Genomic DNA, 17453 nt, shown 5'->3' on the forward strand with positions numbered 1-17453 from the left:
GGCCTCGGTTTCCACACCCCCATCAAGCATTACTTCACTCTTTAGCTGGCAGTATACAACTGTTCATTGTGATTTTTTAAGAAAATAGTATATCCTTTTCTAGTTATAAGTAGTAAAATATTTGAAAATGCTATAGTTACAGGAAAAAAATTACAAAAAGAAAAAAAATGCTTTGCACAAAACTGATTGTCTTTCCGGATTATATTAATTGATTTCGGGAGTTTTCATTAATAATTATTGAGTGATCGTATTTTGGAGCTCAGGTTCCCTGGATTCACACCCTTGCTGCGCACTTAACAAAATGTTGCATTGGGAAAGTTACTGAACATAGTCAGATCCTAGATCCCCAATCTGTAGAGTGGGAATCCTTATAATATAAATATTGTATGATGTATTAGTCTGGATTCTCCAAGAAGCAGATGACAAAAAGGAATTAAACACAAGAAGGTTTTCTTAAGGGAAATGCCTATCCAAGCAAATGGGGTGGAACTGAGTAAGCCTGGTAAAGCTGTTAGTCATGAAGCACTTGTGACCCAGAGTGAAGGGGAGGGGTAAGAAATTTGAGTGGAGCGTTCAAGCATGACCTACAGCCCAAGGAAAGGTTAGCAAGGGTTTCAGGGAATCCTGAGACAAACTTGGCTGTCAGAGGAGCCCTCTGTCTTCCATTGATGGTTCTGCGTTAGTATCCCTCCTGAACACAGTGATTGGTTGGGGGCAGGCGTGGAAAGAGATTTCAGAGTGAAGCAGCGGGTACACTTAGTCAATTAAATTTCGTGTACTTCGAGGTCTATAGGCACATTCTCATGCCCACAACAAATGATTATCATGTGAATAAACCGACAAACTCCAATGAAAGTATTTAAAACAATGCCTGGATCATAAACATGCATTTGTCCACTTAGGTATTCATATTATTCATCATTATTAATAATAAATACAATAAAGGAGCCACATGTGCAATCTGCTTGAAATATTTGGAAGAAAAATATAATAATGCTACAGAAGAGTTAAGAAAAGTTTAATATTTATAGTTTACTTAATTCCTTCTAAATAAATGATATTATTACACATCAATAGATTTGTATAATTGATTTTCTTCTATTGTTATTGGCATATATTGCCAAATCCCTAATGCATACTGGAATACCTAACTGTATACCCCTCTATTTCTGCGTTAAGAAGTGGGTTCAAGGGGGACACCTGGGTGGCTCAGTTGGTTAAGCAGCTGCCTTTGGCTCAGGTCATGATCCCAGCGTCCTGGGATCGAGTCCCACATCGGGCTCCTTGCTCATCAGGGAGCCTGCTTCTCCTTTCTGCCTGCCATTCTGTCTGCCTGTGTTTGCTCTCTCTCCCTCTCTCTCTCTCTGACAAATAAATAATTAAAATCTTTAAAAAAAAAAAGAAGTGGGTTCAAGGTTGTTTTAAAAATAAAAAAGATATATTAATATCATTATTTTTGTCACGTGCAACTGATATTATCGATTTAAAAAATTTCCATCATTTAATTGGAAGAATCTAGTTGGTAATTGTTTGACCCACTTGTAGAAATTAATCACTGGGCATGCAGAATTTGGGGAGGAATTGGATATTCCTTAAAACTTCTTTTGTATGGCCATATTCTCAACAGTGGAACCTCCTTTCACCTTTTCAAAGAGCTTCCATTGCTGTGGAAAGTCCAGAGGGTTCATGTGGATAGCTGTGATACTCTGCTCAAATAGAGGGAAGAAATATTACATTAAGCATAATGTGAAAATGCTTGCTGAAAAGTCTCTGAGGCCACTTTATCATGACTTCTATTTAAACAGATTACTCAGAGGAGAGTCTTAAATGGAAAGAGTATGGAATGTTCAGGGCATGGCCTCCTATCTCTTACTTTTCCCTATTTGTACTCTTTGTAAATAGAACCCTAGTGATTCTTCCCTGTGTGTGTTATTCATATGCCTTTGCCATTTCTCCTGCTGGGATGTCACCCTTTGCTCTGGAGTTTACATTAACTCTACCATCTCAGGCCTATTCTTCCCTTAACACTTCAAGGGCTAACACAAGCTATAACTTCTTTAATTCTCCCCCAAGTGTCTTAATCCAGACAGACTTCTCCACATGCTCAGTGTTTACTACCCATGTTATCCCTCACCTCTCACATGGCAGATATCATTCCTTCTAGCTATTCCAATAGCATACTGAACATCTCCTTTATTCCTAGCATTGTGACTGATGAATCTAAATTATCATTTTAGGAAGATAGTGATTTGCAATGACTTTAACCACCTGTGAAGACCCCCTATTACATACAACATGATTTGCTAGATCCTTGTTCAGATAAATGTTGATGAAAGATTGTAGTTTTTTCTGCTTGCAAAATATTTTGCCAGTTTTAGTTATTTATGATGTTCATAGTTTTGACTTTTATAGTCCAATATGTAAAAAATAGCATTGGGACTCATTTATATATTATATAAAATAAAATAAATTGACCCAGATAATATGGATTCAGACGTATGCGTAATTCAGCAAAATCTGGTAATGAATTAGGATGTATAGTAGCTTTCTTTAGTACATCGATAAATAATATTAAAACACAATTAATTGGGGCACCTGGGTGGCTCAGTGGGTTAAAGCCTCTGCCTTCAGCTCAGGTCATGATCCTGGGGTCCTGGAATCGAGCCCCACACCAGGCTCTCTGCTCAGCGGGGAGCCTGCTGCCTCCTCTCTCTCTCTGCCTGCCTCTCTGCCTACTTGTGATCTCTGTCTGTCAAATAAATAAATAAAATCTTAAAAGAAAATAAAAACCACAATTAATTTTTGGTTACATCTTTTGAGAGAGAAACATTAGAATAGTTTATATTTGCATGGTAAGCATTTTACCAAAAAAAAAAATGGTGCAGCTGGGCCAGGGTCTGTTCCAAGAAAAACATATATATATTGTACACTCTTAAAAGAGTAAGATTCTGAGCTCAGGTATGTTCAAATGGTTGTGGCAGATAATATTCTGGCAGGTTGCTAAGTCTTCTATCTTCCACTTTTCTCTTTGTTAGCTATACTCAGCGTGTGGTTGGCAATGGAATCAAAGCCCAGTCTGGAAATCCCGAAGTCAAAGTCAGAGGAACTGATCCCGTGATAAATCAAATTATTGATAAACTGAAGCATGTTATTCAAGTAAGTGCAGATACTCTACTTATTGGTATAATCAATGGTAAATAATAAGTGGTTGCTTTCCATTACATGTGATAAATCTATTAATCCTATCTGATGGTCCTACCTAAACATGAGTATTGGAATAAATTATTTATATCGAGAGTTTTAGAAATATTTTGTTGAGAAATTTTCATACAGAATCAATGTACAGTCATATCTTAATGGAGGGCAGTCTGTATCTGTGAAAAGGAGCCACAGCCTCACAGTTTCAAGGTATAGTGAAAATCTTAGGATAAGCTTCATCCCCAATGAATGAAGTTAGACACGGGGACTGCCGTGACAATTAGAGAAAACACAGACCAGAGGAGACACTGGAGTCGCTTTTCAGGTAACTCTCTGAGCCTCGCTGTGAGGGGTTTTGCTCCAGTTTTAATAAAAGGTAAGTCATAAATGAACAATAATGCATTTTTGTATTTATTTCCTGTATCACCTTTTATATATTATCTTATAATCTACCTAATGACTATTTATGAAATACTTATGTTTTATCCTTAATAAACTGTAATCAAGTATGTACTACTATTTTTAATATATAGTATATGAAGCATATAAATGTCTATCAAAAGAGCATTTCATTGAACTAATCTTTTAATTAGAATCAAATATTATGTTACATGCTATAATGGCAACCCTCCATTCTTCATCTATTGGAGTTTGGGCTAAGGAGGACTATTTTTTTAGGATTCGTCTTTTTATAACAATTTATCTATGCATATATTCTCATTTTTTCTAAGTAAAGCCTTGGATGGATAGTTCTGATATTCTATATCAGAAACTATACCTAAACAGTACTGAGTTTTTATGAATATTAAAATATTCTGGGGTGCTTGGGTGTCTCAGTAGGTTAAGCATCCAAATCGATTTTGGCTCAAGTCATGATCTCAGGTCATAAGATTGAGCCTCATGTGGGCCTCTACACTGGGCACAGACCCTGCTTGGGATTCTCTCTTTCCCTCTGCCCACCCTTCTCTCCCCCTGACTCACACAGGCACACATTCTCTCTCTCTCTCTCTCTAAAACAAAACAAAACAAAACAAAACAAAACAAGCTAGAGTCATTGTTATGCTGTTCATAGTTGCTCTGCAAAATTTGAGTTTATGTAGGCCCACTTCTTAGGATTCTATTTTTATGAAAGTCTGTGTCTTGATCAGAGGAAATGTAAACATTAAAGGCCCTATGTCCAATACCATAGATCTCTCCCTTCCAGGAGACAATAATGATTACTTTGGCTTTTCTATGACTGGTACGTTGGGAAAGCACAGCTGTCACCGTCGATGGCAGAACCAAAAGTAAGTTCCATTGAGAAAGTGTAGGAGAAAAGTGATGTCATGACTATTAATGAGTTAAACCTCATAGCCTCTAGTGAGTTAAACCAATTCTCTCAGAGAGATACCTCTCAGGTAAAGTAGATAGTTGCCTTATGCTGCTAGTAGGCCAAGTGCTCTGACATTTCTTGAACCTGAGTGGTACTGGGATTGTGTCAGGAGCTTAAGTGACATTGATGGAAGCATCAGAGTGAGCAGTACGAGCTAGACCACAGCCTGGGGCAGAATGGCTAAGATCTGGATGGAGATCTGTTGTCCTCAGAAGCAGTGATATTAAGCCCATCAGTAAATGTCACTTAGGCATTTAGAAGAAGGAGGTCACTCTTCCTGTCCAATTTTTGGAGCCTTGATGTTCCATAGTAAGAAGAACAAAGAAGACCTCTAGGTGAAATTAATCTTGACTCAGTGAGAACCAAATGGGGGCTCAGGAAGATTTAGGATATTTTATTAATACTTGAATTGCTAATAGCTCAATAAACAATCTGTTAGGAACTCAACACATAAGAGACTCTGGAACAAAGACCTGTGTGCAGGAGATTTCTGGCAGGGTGCCTTTGCAGTCAGTAAAGGACTAGAGGAAGTAGCGCTGTAGAGAGAGAGAAAGCAATTGAACCATATTTGCAGTAATAATGGAATCTTCTTCTGAATCCAGTAGGAACTCTGAAGCTAGGACAGTGCTTTCCAGTTGACCTGAATTGAAACAAGGAGGTGGGTTATTGGACCAGTAATTGGATGAGGGCTATTAGGGTGGAGGCAGGGGAGTGTTACCTTAGCTCTGAGTTACCAGCAGCCAACACCATTACCTGCAGCTGGAGGAACAAATGCCTGGTCTCGCTGGCACCTCATAACATCGTGCACTGTAACATGGTATAATGAGGTATGCAGATCTAGACTATTCGAAATTCTAGTGCACATTGCTCATAAGATCAAGAGAATCGGTTCCTCTCTTTGAGATAAAATCTTAGGGGTCTCCAAAGTTTGCTAAGCATTCCCCCAGAGAGTGCACAAACCGGTCCACTGGACGGCAGGAAGGAAAAATGAACTTCAGTGTCTATTTATGCTATCTTATTATGTTAATTTATTCGGTTATAGGAAAGTGTGTAAAATAGATAACAATGCAATGGCACGTGTGTGTAATATAGAAATATGTAAATACACTTGTCCAGTAGGTGCGTGTTCAAACTTTGTGGAACATACACATGATGAAAGCTGATGGAAACCTTATAAGTAATGAGGCTGGAGCTGCTATATAGGAAAGAGTCTACAGATACAAGAAAACATATTCACAAAGAAATAAGTAGATAGTCAAAATATAAAGGTTTATAAAAACTCTTAGGAAGAGGGTTTGCTGGTATGTAGCCCATCCAACAGAACATCACTGTCTTCTTCTTTCATTGTTTTTAAAGCCGTATCCTTTTCAAGATGGCAGAGGGAAATAATCCCACTTATTATTTTTTTTTTTAGCTCCTGTGTTAAATTGAACCCAATTCTTTCATCTTCCTATGAGTGTACAGATCTCCAATTATTCATGCTCAAGTTTTGTTCCAGGACTATAAAAGGATATGATATAAAATGCTACCTTTGAGGTCTATCTCTTAAAGGCTATAGGATGAGGATTGAAATTTGGGTTTTTAGAGAAGATAGCAGAAAGTCATTTTGTACAGGTGTCATGAAAATATTCACCTTTAATGGCTTAGAACATGTTCTCTCCTAAACCAGCTGTCCCGAAGATGAAGAGACGTTTTTGATTTTGCTAGACTTCTGACTGCTAATCATACATGTGTGCCCTTGTGGGGATGGCTATTATACTGTCACTATCAAGGAGGAATTATAAAGACCTAGCACAGTGTCAGGTCTGAAAAGTTTCAGAAAATTGTCTTCTATAAGCGATAACTTCTTAATTTGGGAGGAGTGTGAGACAAAGGGAGGAAGTAAAGGTAGGACTATATTTCAGAATCTATTCTGTAGATTTAGATGATCACTTATTTATGTTTCCACAGAATTCCATCTTTCTTATTATGATGGGTATTAAGTGCATTTAATAGTGAAAATAACATCTGTCATCATAAGGATAAGCTAATGTTCCTCTTGTCCTTTTCCCCTGTTAAATATATGGAAAGAAACCAACCACATTTATTAGCAAAAATTGAATCCATTCATTAGCCTCCAAACACCTTTCTTTTTGGCCTCTCATTGAGCTGCACCTCATTTTCTACCATGTAACCTCTGCAATTACAGTCACTAAACAAGTGGGTATGAACTTTGCTTTGAAAAATGGTACTTTTTAAATATCTTATTTTTCCATTTTATTTTATTTTATTTCTTTTCAGTGTTCCAGTATTTATTGTTTATGTGTCACACCCAGTGTTCCATGCAATACATGCCCTCCATAATACCCACCACCAGGCTCACCCAACCCCCACCCCCCTCCCCTCCAAAACCCTCAGTTTGTTTCTCAGAGTCCACAGACTCTCATGGTTTGTCTCCCTCTCCAATTTAAAGTCTTAATAATTAATTTATTCAAAATATTCAATCAGTACTTATTGAGTTTCTACTATGGACCTTCATCTCTACAAGGCACTCAAGTTAAAGGGGTGAGCAAAGCTGACACAACTCTGTTCACATGAGATTTACATTCTAGGAAAAAATATGTAAGTACAATAACTGTAGCTGACAAATATAAAGAAAACAAAATGGTATGATGTAGGAAAAGGTACTTAAGAAGAGTGTCCCTGTAGAGGCCACCAAAAGGGGGATGTTTGGGTTGATACTGAAGAAGGAGAAGAAGGGAATCTGAAAAATCCAGGAGAACTGTGTGTGGGGCAAAAGGATACTACGTTCGAAGGACCTGTGGTAGAAATAGGTTTATTGTATTCACAGAACAAACAGAAGGGCATGTGGCCACAATAGAATGAGTGAAGGGGAGAGAAAGAGTGATATATTCTGAATTAAGGGGAATTTGGTAGACCCCTGCAGGGAGTTTAGATTTTATCCTAAGTGGGATTGGAAACCAAAGACTGTGGGGAGATGGTGATATAATTTAATTAATGTTTCATAAAGATAATTCAGTCTTCACTTTGGAAAATGGACCAAAGTAGAAGAAGAGCAAAAATAGAGGAAGTAAGCAACAAAGGCAAAAGATCGTGGTGATTGGGACTAGAATAAGAAGAGTGGTCACCATGAGAAGCTGGGAGATTTCAATAAATACAGGAAGGAGAGTTAATTAAGATTTGTTGATGGATTGGAAATGGGATAGAGAGGGAGAGAACAAGGGTAAGAACTACCCTTGGTGGGGTGATAGTGTCATTAAATGAAACAAGGAATTCTGGAAATGGAGTAAGTCTGGGATTTAAGTTGTTGGGGTTGATTAGTTATGGTTCTGTAACATTTGAAATGCCTCAGACTCCCGAGAGGAACATCCAGAGCTCGGGGGCAGCCACAGAGGAGAAGGAATGTATTTGGGAGCATCAGTGTTAGATAGTATTTAAGTTGTGGGACTATGAGGTTGTCACCTTCTCCTTGGAGAATTAATTCACAGCAAAACTTTCAGGGGAGAATATAAAAAAGCAGAAACATATGAAAGATGTATATTCCAAAAATCTAGGAATGGAGAAAACATTTATTAAATGTATGTGATACCATGTACCTACTTAGACAGTTGATGTAGGACAGACAAGGTATTTAATAACATTAACTTTTCTTTTACTGAAGAATAATCAATATTCATTATAAGAAATTGAATTTTATTATTTTAGAAAACTTTACAAAAAGGGTGGAAAATAAATGTTCTAACACTTCTAAAACAGCAAGCAGTCTCAGGAAATAAGCCTTGTAGGCTTTTGCTATACTTAATTATACATACAATTAGATAAAAATTTTGACCTTTTTTTAATAAAACAAAATGAGGTCAAAGAGTGATTTAGTTTTGTGTCCCAAAGAACTCCCTTAACAACATATAACATGTTTGTTTCCATAGCATAAAATACTCTGCAATATCGTTGTTAGTGCATGTATATTGCTCTATCATATGGAAAGACTATAACTTTATGTAATACCAAACTAAATTTTGATATTTAAATTCTTACTATTTTTCACAATAATAAATACTGCTAATAGGAATATTCCCAAAGATGAATCTTTTTACAACTTTTTCCCCTTATATTTTTAGATGTTATAACCAAGAATTGGTCAGTTGATAATCTTAAGTATTTTAATAAGTACTACTAGATTTTAATCCAGAAAAGTTGCAGGAATTTACACATGAAGCATGGGATATCTGTCAACTTTCACAGCATGTCGAGGGTGTAGTTGGGAACGTGGCAGTGACCACACATTGGTGGTAGGAAAATCACATGGAATTCTAAAGACAAAGGTAGTAATCCTTTAGACAGTCCTTTAGGCATGTTAGCTTGAGCTGATATTACCTGTGGGTACTCCCAAGTATGGCCAAAATATATCTTAATTGGAAAATAGTTTTTAGTTTCAAGGCTTCCTAAAGAAAGGGCCTAGCAAAAACAACTTTAATTTTATTTCATTGTTTAGGAGAAGTGTTCTATTTTTAAATCCTACCAAAAAAAAAAAAAAAAAGTTGCTCTGGAGATCTGATGTAAATGGGGATTTAGGGATTATAGCTTGGTCCTCAGGGAATATCTCAGGTACTTCAAAGGCCCCTCACTGACTCTGTACGTCCTTGTGAGTTGGGAACAGGAACAGTGGAGAAAAGAGGAAAGTAATGCTTGGCCTTTCACCATCTGTCATTCAGCCCCTTTCTCTGGAGAAGCCATTGTGCCAACATTCCAGAAATTTCCTACATTTTAAAGCCTCCACTATAGGGAGACAGTGCTTGTACCATTGAAAATTACCTGTGTTGAGTATGGCACAGTCAAGAGCTAGTGAGGAATTTTCTAAAAGGAGAATTTTTAAAGGGTACACATGAACTTTCCTAGACTGAACTGCCCTTTGATAATAGATTAGAAACAATACTTGATTTCTTAGTATATTGACTGAGGATATGATTGAAAAATTTAATTCAGATTTTTTTCTCTTAGCAAACTTATTGTAAAACTTCTCATTCATATTGACTAAGTTTGTTTAGGGCAAAGTTGTCAGCAAAAAATAATTTTTGCAGCAGCTTATCTTTAAACATTAAATAACATATATCATTTTTCCTAAAAAAAACCCAAAATGATATCAGCAGTTAAAAGCCTAACTGCTGAGTATGGTTAGTTATGAATGATAATGACCCACTGCTTAGAAATTACTTTACCTACTTTCAATATGAAACATAAAAAGTAATATCACAGCAATTTTCTATAATTCTTTTATTGCAAAACCAATAAACGCTACAGTGTTGTTAAAAGTAGTAGATTTAAGTAACATTTTATTTCTTCAAACCTAATAATTCCAATACATAAGAGAATATTATCAGTTTCTATTAAATATTCATTTTTATAGAGACTAAAACTTCTTTGGAAATATGTCTTCATGTATAAAATAAATTTGGTTTTTAAATGTGAGAAAAAGCAATAATCATAACCATTTGCTTAAAACTACAAAGTATATAGACATTTTATAATATGTATTTCAATAATCACAACCTACTGGGTTCAAGCAGAGATGAGGACTCTCTTATTTCGTGTTGGAAAAGACAGTACTAAATTGCCTCTTTTCTTTTTTCCCATTTTGTTCCTAGAATACCGATATGATAAATAGTAACTTTAGAGCTGTGATAGAGTAAAGCAGAGGTTCTGATTTAAATCATAATGGATAGTTTTAAGATTAATGTCTATAAATAAAAAGAAAAATAAACAAGATTTTTAGTATGTCAGTTTCTGAATTCCGAAAACTGTCTAAGCTTTTTTCATGAAAATATTTATTCTAATTCACATTTTAGAAACTTCTTATTAGTAAGAGTTTATTGCAGAGATGCAGGACCGGTCAATCATAATTGATTAGTCAGGGATGTCAGCTGATTCTGTGGATTTCCTTTATTTCTACAGACTCCTTTTCTTGCTCAGGGAATTCACCACAGCACCTTGACTCCTTCATCCTCGTCTCATGACATAGCAATATCATGTCCCCAGGCTTACTATATTAAAATTCCAGAAAGAAATACAGCTGTGATTTTATATTAGCAGTGCAGTAGTAACCAAAACACATTTAGTTATCTTCTGATTCAGACGAAAGTATTTGAAATGTACTCAATAACATTGAATGACCATCTAATTTAGCAATTAGTTGGTCTGAGTAAATTCAATGGAAGGTTGCTTTCTGGAGTGTGCAGTATAATGCACTGACTTCACTATTGTCCATTTCATTAAAAAAAGTCAATTGTCAGCATAAAACCAACCATTTCAATTAGTGTACAATCAACTGGAAATGAAAGGATTTGGGCTGGCCATTGATTTTTTTTTTTTTTTTTTAGAGTGTATGTGATTGTTCTATGTTGGTTAAAATTTTACTTTATATTCACTTGGCTGCTGCTGATCTTACATATTATTATTACCTATTAAGATTTGCGCCATTTTTCTACCAGGTTTTCTGTTTGTCAAATACATCAAAGGAATTTGAACACTAGAAATTTTACACTTTATATTTTGGTGATTAGCCATTTATAGGCTAAGACCTTTAATCTTTCTGTTTAAAATATAACCATGAAATGTGGTTTATTTAAAAAAATGACATTCTAAATTATAGCCACTTCCCACAAAAATTCAGATTTATTGTAAAAAATTGAAATTACTGGGATTTAAATATTTTTAGGAATTGTGAAATCTAAAAGATGCATGTATGGCATTATATTATCAGAAACTGGAAAAAGTGAAAAAAATAATGCCTTTGACAGTTACTATCTATCCATTCAGTAATGTCAAAGAACCTAAAAAAAAAAAAAAAAAGAAAGAAAAGAGAAAGAAAAAAAAAAAAACCCAAAACAAACAAAATCCCTTTTATTTCAATAAAACACACTGGCCACAATACAGCAATATACTAAAGAGTGTGAGTTTTGAGTTAGGACAAGGCATATCACTAAATTCCATCTTCTGTAGGTACTAGTTATATGTCTACAGTCACCTTAATTAACATCTTTTGTTATATAATCAAAAATATTAAAAAATCACAAGTGTGGTATCATGTAGAGAAAGTGAAGCTCTTTTTTTTAAAAAAAGATTTTTATTTATTTGCCAGAGAGAGACACAGTGGGGGTATAGCTCAGTGGTAGAGCATTTGACTGCAGAGAGAGACACAGTGAGGGAAGGAACACAAGCTAGGGGAGTAGAAGAAGGAGAAGCAAGCCTCCCACTGAGCAGGGAGTCAGATGTGGGGCTAGATCCCAGAATCCTGGGATCATGACCTAAGCTGAAGACAGCCACCTAACATCTGAGCCACTCAGGTGCCCCGAAAGTGAAGCTCTCAAATACCGCTGGTGGAAAGTAAACTCATGCAACTACTTTGATTATTAGATAGATTTGTGGAAGGCTAAACATAGAGTTACCATATGAGCCAGAAATTTTACTCCCAGCTTTATACCCAAGAGAAAAGAAAATATGTGTCCACACAAAATCCTGTACATGAATGTTGATAGCAGCATCATTCATAATATCCAAAAAATGGAAACCATGCAAACATTCATCAATTGATGAATGGATAAATAAAATATTATATATCCATAAAATGAAACTTGTTCAGCAGTAAAATGCATTTGGATATGGATATGAATAAAATGCTACAACATAGAAGAACCTTGAAAGCATGATAGGTAAAAGAAGCCATCACAAAAGATCACACATTGTGTGAATCTATTTATATAATAAATATTAACAAATATTTTTCATTATTTTATTTGGACATCAATTTTCATTTCTATATGGAATAGTCTCTTATACTGGCAATAACTATTAGTATATTGAAGGTTTATCCTACCTGGCCTTGATAGTTTTGCTAATACTGTGCTAAATAAGATAATTATTTTTTAATATCTGAATGTCTCTGAAGTTTTATCAGTCTTTCCCCTTTTACTTGCTGACCCATTCATTGTTATTTCCCTAACACACTATGATCTGATTGTTGCCTCCATCATTCCACTGAAATGCTCTTGCTAAGTTCACTAATTATCTTTTTCTTGGTGTTCAGAACTTAATAGCCCTTTATCAGTTGTCATTTCTCTTGAGCATTTAATATTATTTATCTATGCCTTTGATCATCTCTTTGTGCTCCCTCTGTGATTTCCCATCAAAGTTTCTGGTTACTCCACGATGGGATCTTCGTTTCATTCCTTAATATCTTTAAATTGAACTCAATGGAAGGGTTTTGAAGATAAAACCAAGGAAGTATCCTAAAACATAACAACACACACACACCAAAGAGTAATAGTAAATAGTAAATGGAAATAGTAAAATGATGAGACATTAGAATTTCACTCCAGGAGATCCAAGTAATATAAGAATTTCACATAAAAGAATCAAACTAATAGAAGAAATTTATCAAATATTTTTCTTCAGAATTAAGGAGTCAAGACTCCAGATGGAACCTACCAAGTGACCATCACAATGAATGAAACATACACCATCCACAATGATTGTGAAATTTCTGAATATTGAAAAGAAGATATTAAAAGCTTCCAGTGAAAGAAACCAACCAAAGAAAATACACAGGAATTCATTCAAAGATAGCTGTTAGACTTATAATTGCTCATTGACAGGAATACTAGACAAAAAGGAAAAGCAATACCTTCAAATTATGAGACAACTCATTTCTGACCTGAAATTCAATACCCAGCTAAACTAGCAATTAAGTATAAGAATAAATTTAAAAGTTTTTCAGATTAGTAAGCGTACACAAATACATATTTTGTTATACCTTTTGTAGAAAGCTGTTGGCAAAGGGAGTGATCAAGAAATAATAAGATAATGGGGTTTAGGAAACTTATATTGAAAACATCAGTTTAGGGAAAATTTGACTATGGCAGGGAAATTTGTAAGCTAAAAAGGAAAAAAAAATCAGCTTAAAGTGATATTTTGGAATCTATGGAAAAGAAATAACTCAGCATTTGACAGATCTGCTAAAACATTTAAGGAAAAAATAAGATACATACATAGAAAGATGTGAGATGCAAGGCATGCTATGTAACTGATAGATATCATGGCAATTATAGATTATGGTGGAATAAAAGCTTTATAGGAAAAGAAATATAATACACTATTGCTCTGAAGTAAATAATGTATTTGTAAACATAGTAATCAAAACTTTGCTAAAGCTATATTATTTGGATGACAAAAAGGAATGGAAATTTGGTGTTATAACAGAAAATCAGTAACTATTGTCAAGAATTGACAATGAAGAGACAGAAAAACTGCCTATTTATTAAAAGTTACATAGGCATGTAAGGTTAATGCTAGAAAAATTAATCAGGTTGATTATATTGTTTACAGGAGCAGGAAACATGGTATATAAAGTGCTTGGCAGAGAACTGCTATTTTTTCTTAACATAAGCCTTTTGGTATTACTCAGTTTTCTACTAGATGTGTTTGTTACTCTGATAAATATAAATATAATTGTAAAAATGAAAGAGAAACCCTACATCATGGCTTATCTGGACCTGCATGATCTTGTCTTCCATATCTCCAGCCTCATTAGCTAATTGCTCCCCTCTTCTACATAAACCTGATATCTACTCTCCCCACTACTGGGTATTTACCCTAAAGATAGAGATGTGATGAAAAGAAGGGACACATGCACCCCATTGTTCATAGCAGCAATGTCCTCAATAGCCAAACTGTGGAAGGAGGTGAGATAACCTTCAACAAATGAATGGATAAAGAAGATGTGGTTCATATATACAATGGAACATTACTCAGCCATGAGAAAGGATAAATACTTACCATTTGCATCAAAATGGATGGAACTGGAGGGGATTATGCTAAGTGAAGTAAGTTAAGCAGAGAAAGATAATTTACATATGGTTTCACTCATATGTGAGATATAAGGAATAGTGCAGAGGACCACAGGGGAAGGGAGGAAAAACTGCATCGAAAGAAATCAGAGAGGGAGACAAACCATGAAAGACTCTTGACTCTGGTAAATAAATTGAGGGTTGTGGAAAGGTAAATGCATGGGGGATGGGGTAACTGAGTGATATGCATTAAGGAGGGCATGTGATCAGAGGAGCACTGGGAGTTGTATGCAACCAGTGAATCATTGAACACTATATCAGAAACTAATGATGTACTATAGGTTGGCTAATTGAATTTACATAACAACAACAAATTACTATTATTTTTACTTGCAAAAAAACCAATTTTATCTATTTTTTCTTTGTAAGTCCTGGTTATCCATTATGTCTCAGTTTTTTTCTGACAAAGAACATGTGTACTCCTGTATTCTCCTTGGCACTCTGTAACTGACTTATGAGAGCACTTCTTTATAGAGAAAAAAAAAAAAATCAAGGAATTAAAAAACTGGGATATTAGATAATATCAACAGTGGCCTCTTTCCCTCTACCCAGATGTCTTGGTTAGTCTGTCGTTCTTTATTATTCTGACCCTAACTTTGTTTTCCTATTCTGACTCTAGTTATTAAGCCATATCTCACAACCTTTGTTGATTTTTTGGCTTAAATGTGGCTGTTCTTTGTGCTGGATAAAAGCTCCAGAAAAACCTCTTCTTTAGCTTTTTCAGGATTTAAAAAAAAAAGATTTTATTTATTTATTTGTCAGAGATCAAGAGAGAGACAAAGAGAGAAAGAGAGAACAAGCAGGGGAAGAGGCAGGCAGTGGGAGAAGCAGACTCCCTGCTGAGCAAGGAGCCGGGATGTGGGCTAGATCCTAGGACCCTGTGATCATGACCTGAGCTGAAGACACCAGCTTACCCACTTAACCAACTGAGCCACCCAGGTAGCCCCTTTTTCTGGATGTTAATTCGAGTTCATAGTTTTACCACCTTCATTGAGCTCTGGGTTCCTAGGGTCATAGTAGTTCAGAAGGCTTTCCAAACAGCTCAGCTTTTCTCTTGCTATTCATGATTTTCTGGACCATATACAGTCCTCTCTTGGCAATGGTCAGAAATTGACTCCAAACACCCCAAAGTTTGGCAGGCAGAAAGTAATTCTCCAGATCTTCTGAAGCATTCCTTTGCCATACATAACTTTTAACTGGCTCATGCTTTTTCTCAACTTTTTGCAGGTATATTAAGAGTCTGTAAGATTTGCAGACTCAATAAATGTATTTGGTAATTACTTAAATACCATTTTATGAATGTGCTTTGAAGATGTAATTTGTCAGAACAGAGCAGTTTCTGGATATATTTCTTGCAGTTCAGGAGCACTTAACCAGATGGCCCCCTATAGTTTTGGAACAGTAAAAACATCTCGAAAGTAGGCTGACAGTAGAGGAATATGGTCATGGGGGATCAATGGGAAAGTTTCTTAGGCATAGGATGTTGAAGAAGTGAAAGAAATACTCTACAGAGATTCATTAAAAACTAAGCTAAGTAAAAGTTCTATGCTAGAATTAAAATATGTATTATAATAACCTTAAGAAATGTGATAAGTCTTATGAATATAAGTTCTGCATTTATTACGTGTTTCACTCTGATATGATGGAAAGTTAATCGGTTTCATTAGGAATAAAACAAATCATAAGTTTTATAGTAATGAGTGTGAATAGGCATTTATATACCTTTACAAGGCAGTTCAGTTACTATTTCTGAAAATGATCATTTTGAAACTTTATATCTGGAAATTTATTATCAAACATGGCCAAAAACTCATTAAACAGATGGTAAAATGTAATTTAACTCCCTTTCACACTCCTTTTCCTTTTATCTTATAAAAGCAAATGAGTTTGTCAGCTCTTAATTATAAAAGTCTTATTTGAACTTACTAGATATATAACAAAACAAGATAGTTGCTAAATTTACCCGATCCTAGGGACTTTCTATTGTACTCATTCATTTTTAATTGAATGATAAGACAATCTCTTCAAGATTTTTGGGAAAGAATCACATCAGAAAAGTTTATATTTCTGGAAAATATGTTCTTAAGGCCCTTAACAGATCTTGGAATGAAAACCTTATTCTTTTTTTTTTTTTAATTTTATTTATTTATTTGACAGAGAGAGACACAGCAAGAGAGGGAACACAAGCAGGGGGAGTGGGAGAGGATCCTGGGATCATGACCTGAGCCTAAGGCAGACGCTTAACAACTGAGCCACCCAGGCACCCCTGAAAGCCTAATTCTTAAGAATTAGGTATGTGGGGACACCTGGGTGGCTCAGTTGGTTGGACGACTGCCTTCGGCTCAGGTCATGATCCTGGAGTCCCGGGATCGAGTCCCGCATCGGGCTCCCGGCTACGCGGGGAGTCTGCTTCTCTCTCTGACCTTCTCCTCGCTCATGCTCTCTCTCACTGTCTCTCTCTCAAATAAATAAATAAAATCTTTAAAAAAAAAAAAAAAGAATTAGGTATGTGATTTGTACCCATTTATTTGATTTAGAATTAGTATTTGATTAGTACCCATTAAAATGTATGGAGTTTAAATTTCATAATTCCCCATCTTAAAAAAATGTGAAACATGGGGGCACCTGGGTTGCTCAATGGGTTAAAGCCTCTGTCTTCAGCTCAGGTCATGTTCCCGGGGTCCTGGGATCGAACCCCGCATCAGGCTCTCTGCTCAGAGGGGAGCCTGCTTCCCCCCCTCCTCTCTGCCTGCCTTTCTGCCTACTTGTGATCTCTGTCTGTCAAATAAATAAATAAAATCTTTTTAAAATAAATAGGCAGGCAGAGAGAGAGCAGAGGAAGGAGGCTACCTGCTGAGCAGAGAGCCTGATGCGGGGCTCCATTCCAGGACCCCGGGATCACAACCTGAGCTGAAGGCAGAGGCTTAACCCACTGAGCCACCCAGGTGCCCCATTAAATGCTTATTTAAGTAACCATACTGTTT

General features: G+C 35.8%; 1 protein-coding gene across 1 annotated transcript in view; it reads left to right on the forward strand.

The window, feature by feature from the left end:
* Positions 1 to 17453, forward strand: part of LOC111146936 (glypican 5) — a 707501-nt gene that overhangs the window by 466473 nt on the left and 223575 nt on the right. The window contains exon 6 of the mRNA XM_022502687.1: positions 3036 to 3156. Coding sequence (XP_022358395.1) covers positions 3036 to 3156 — 121 coding nt within the window. The remainder of the gene's footprint in view (positions 1 to 3035; positions 3157 to 17453) is intronic.

Source organism: Enhydra lutris, unplaced genomic scaffold (genome assembly GCF_002288905.1).
Source record: "Enhydra lutris kenyoni isolate GAN:26980312 unplaced genomic scaffold, ASM228890v2 scaffoldscaffold15, whole genome shotgun sequence".
In the NCBI taxonomy this organism is placed as follows: Eukaryota; Metazoa; Chordata; class Mammalia; order Carnivora; family Mustelidae; genus Enhydra; species Enhydra lutris.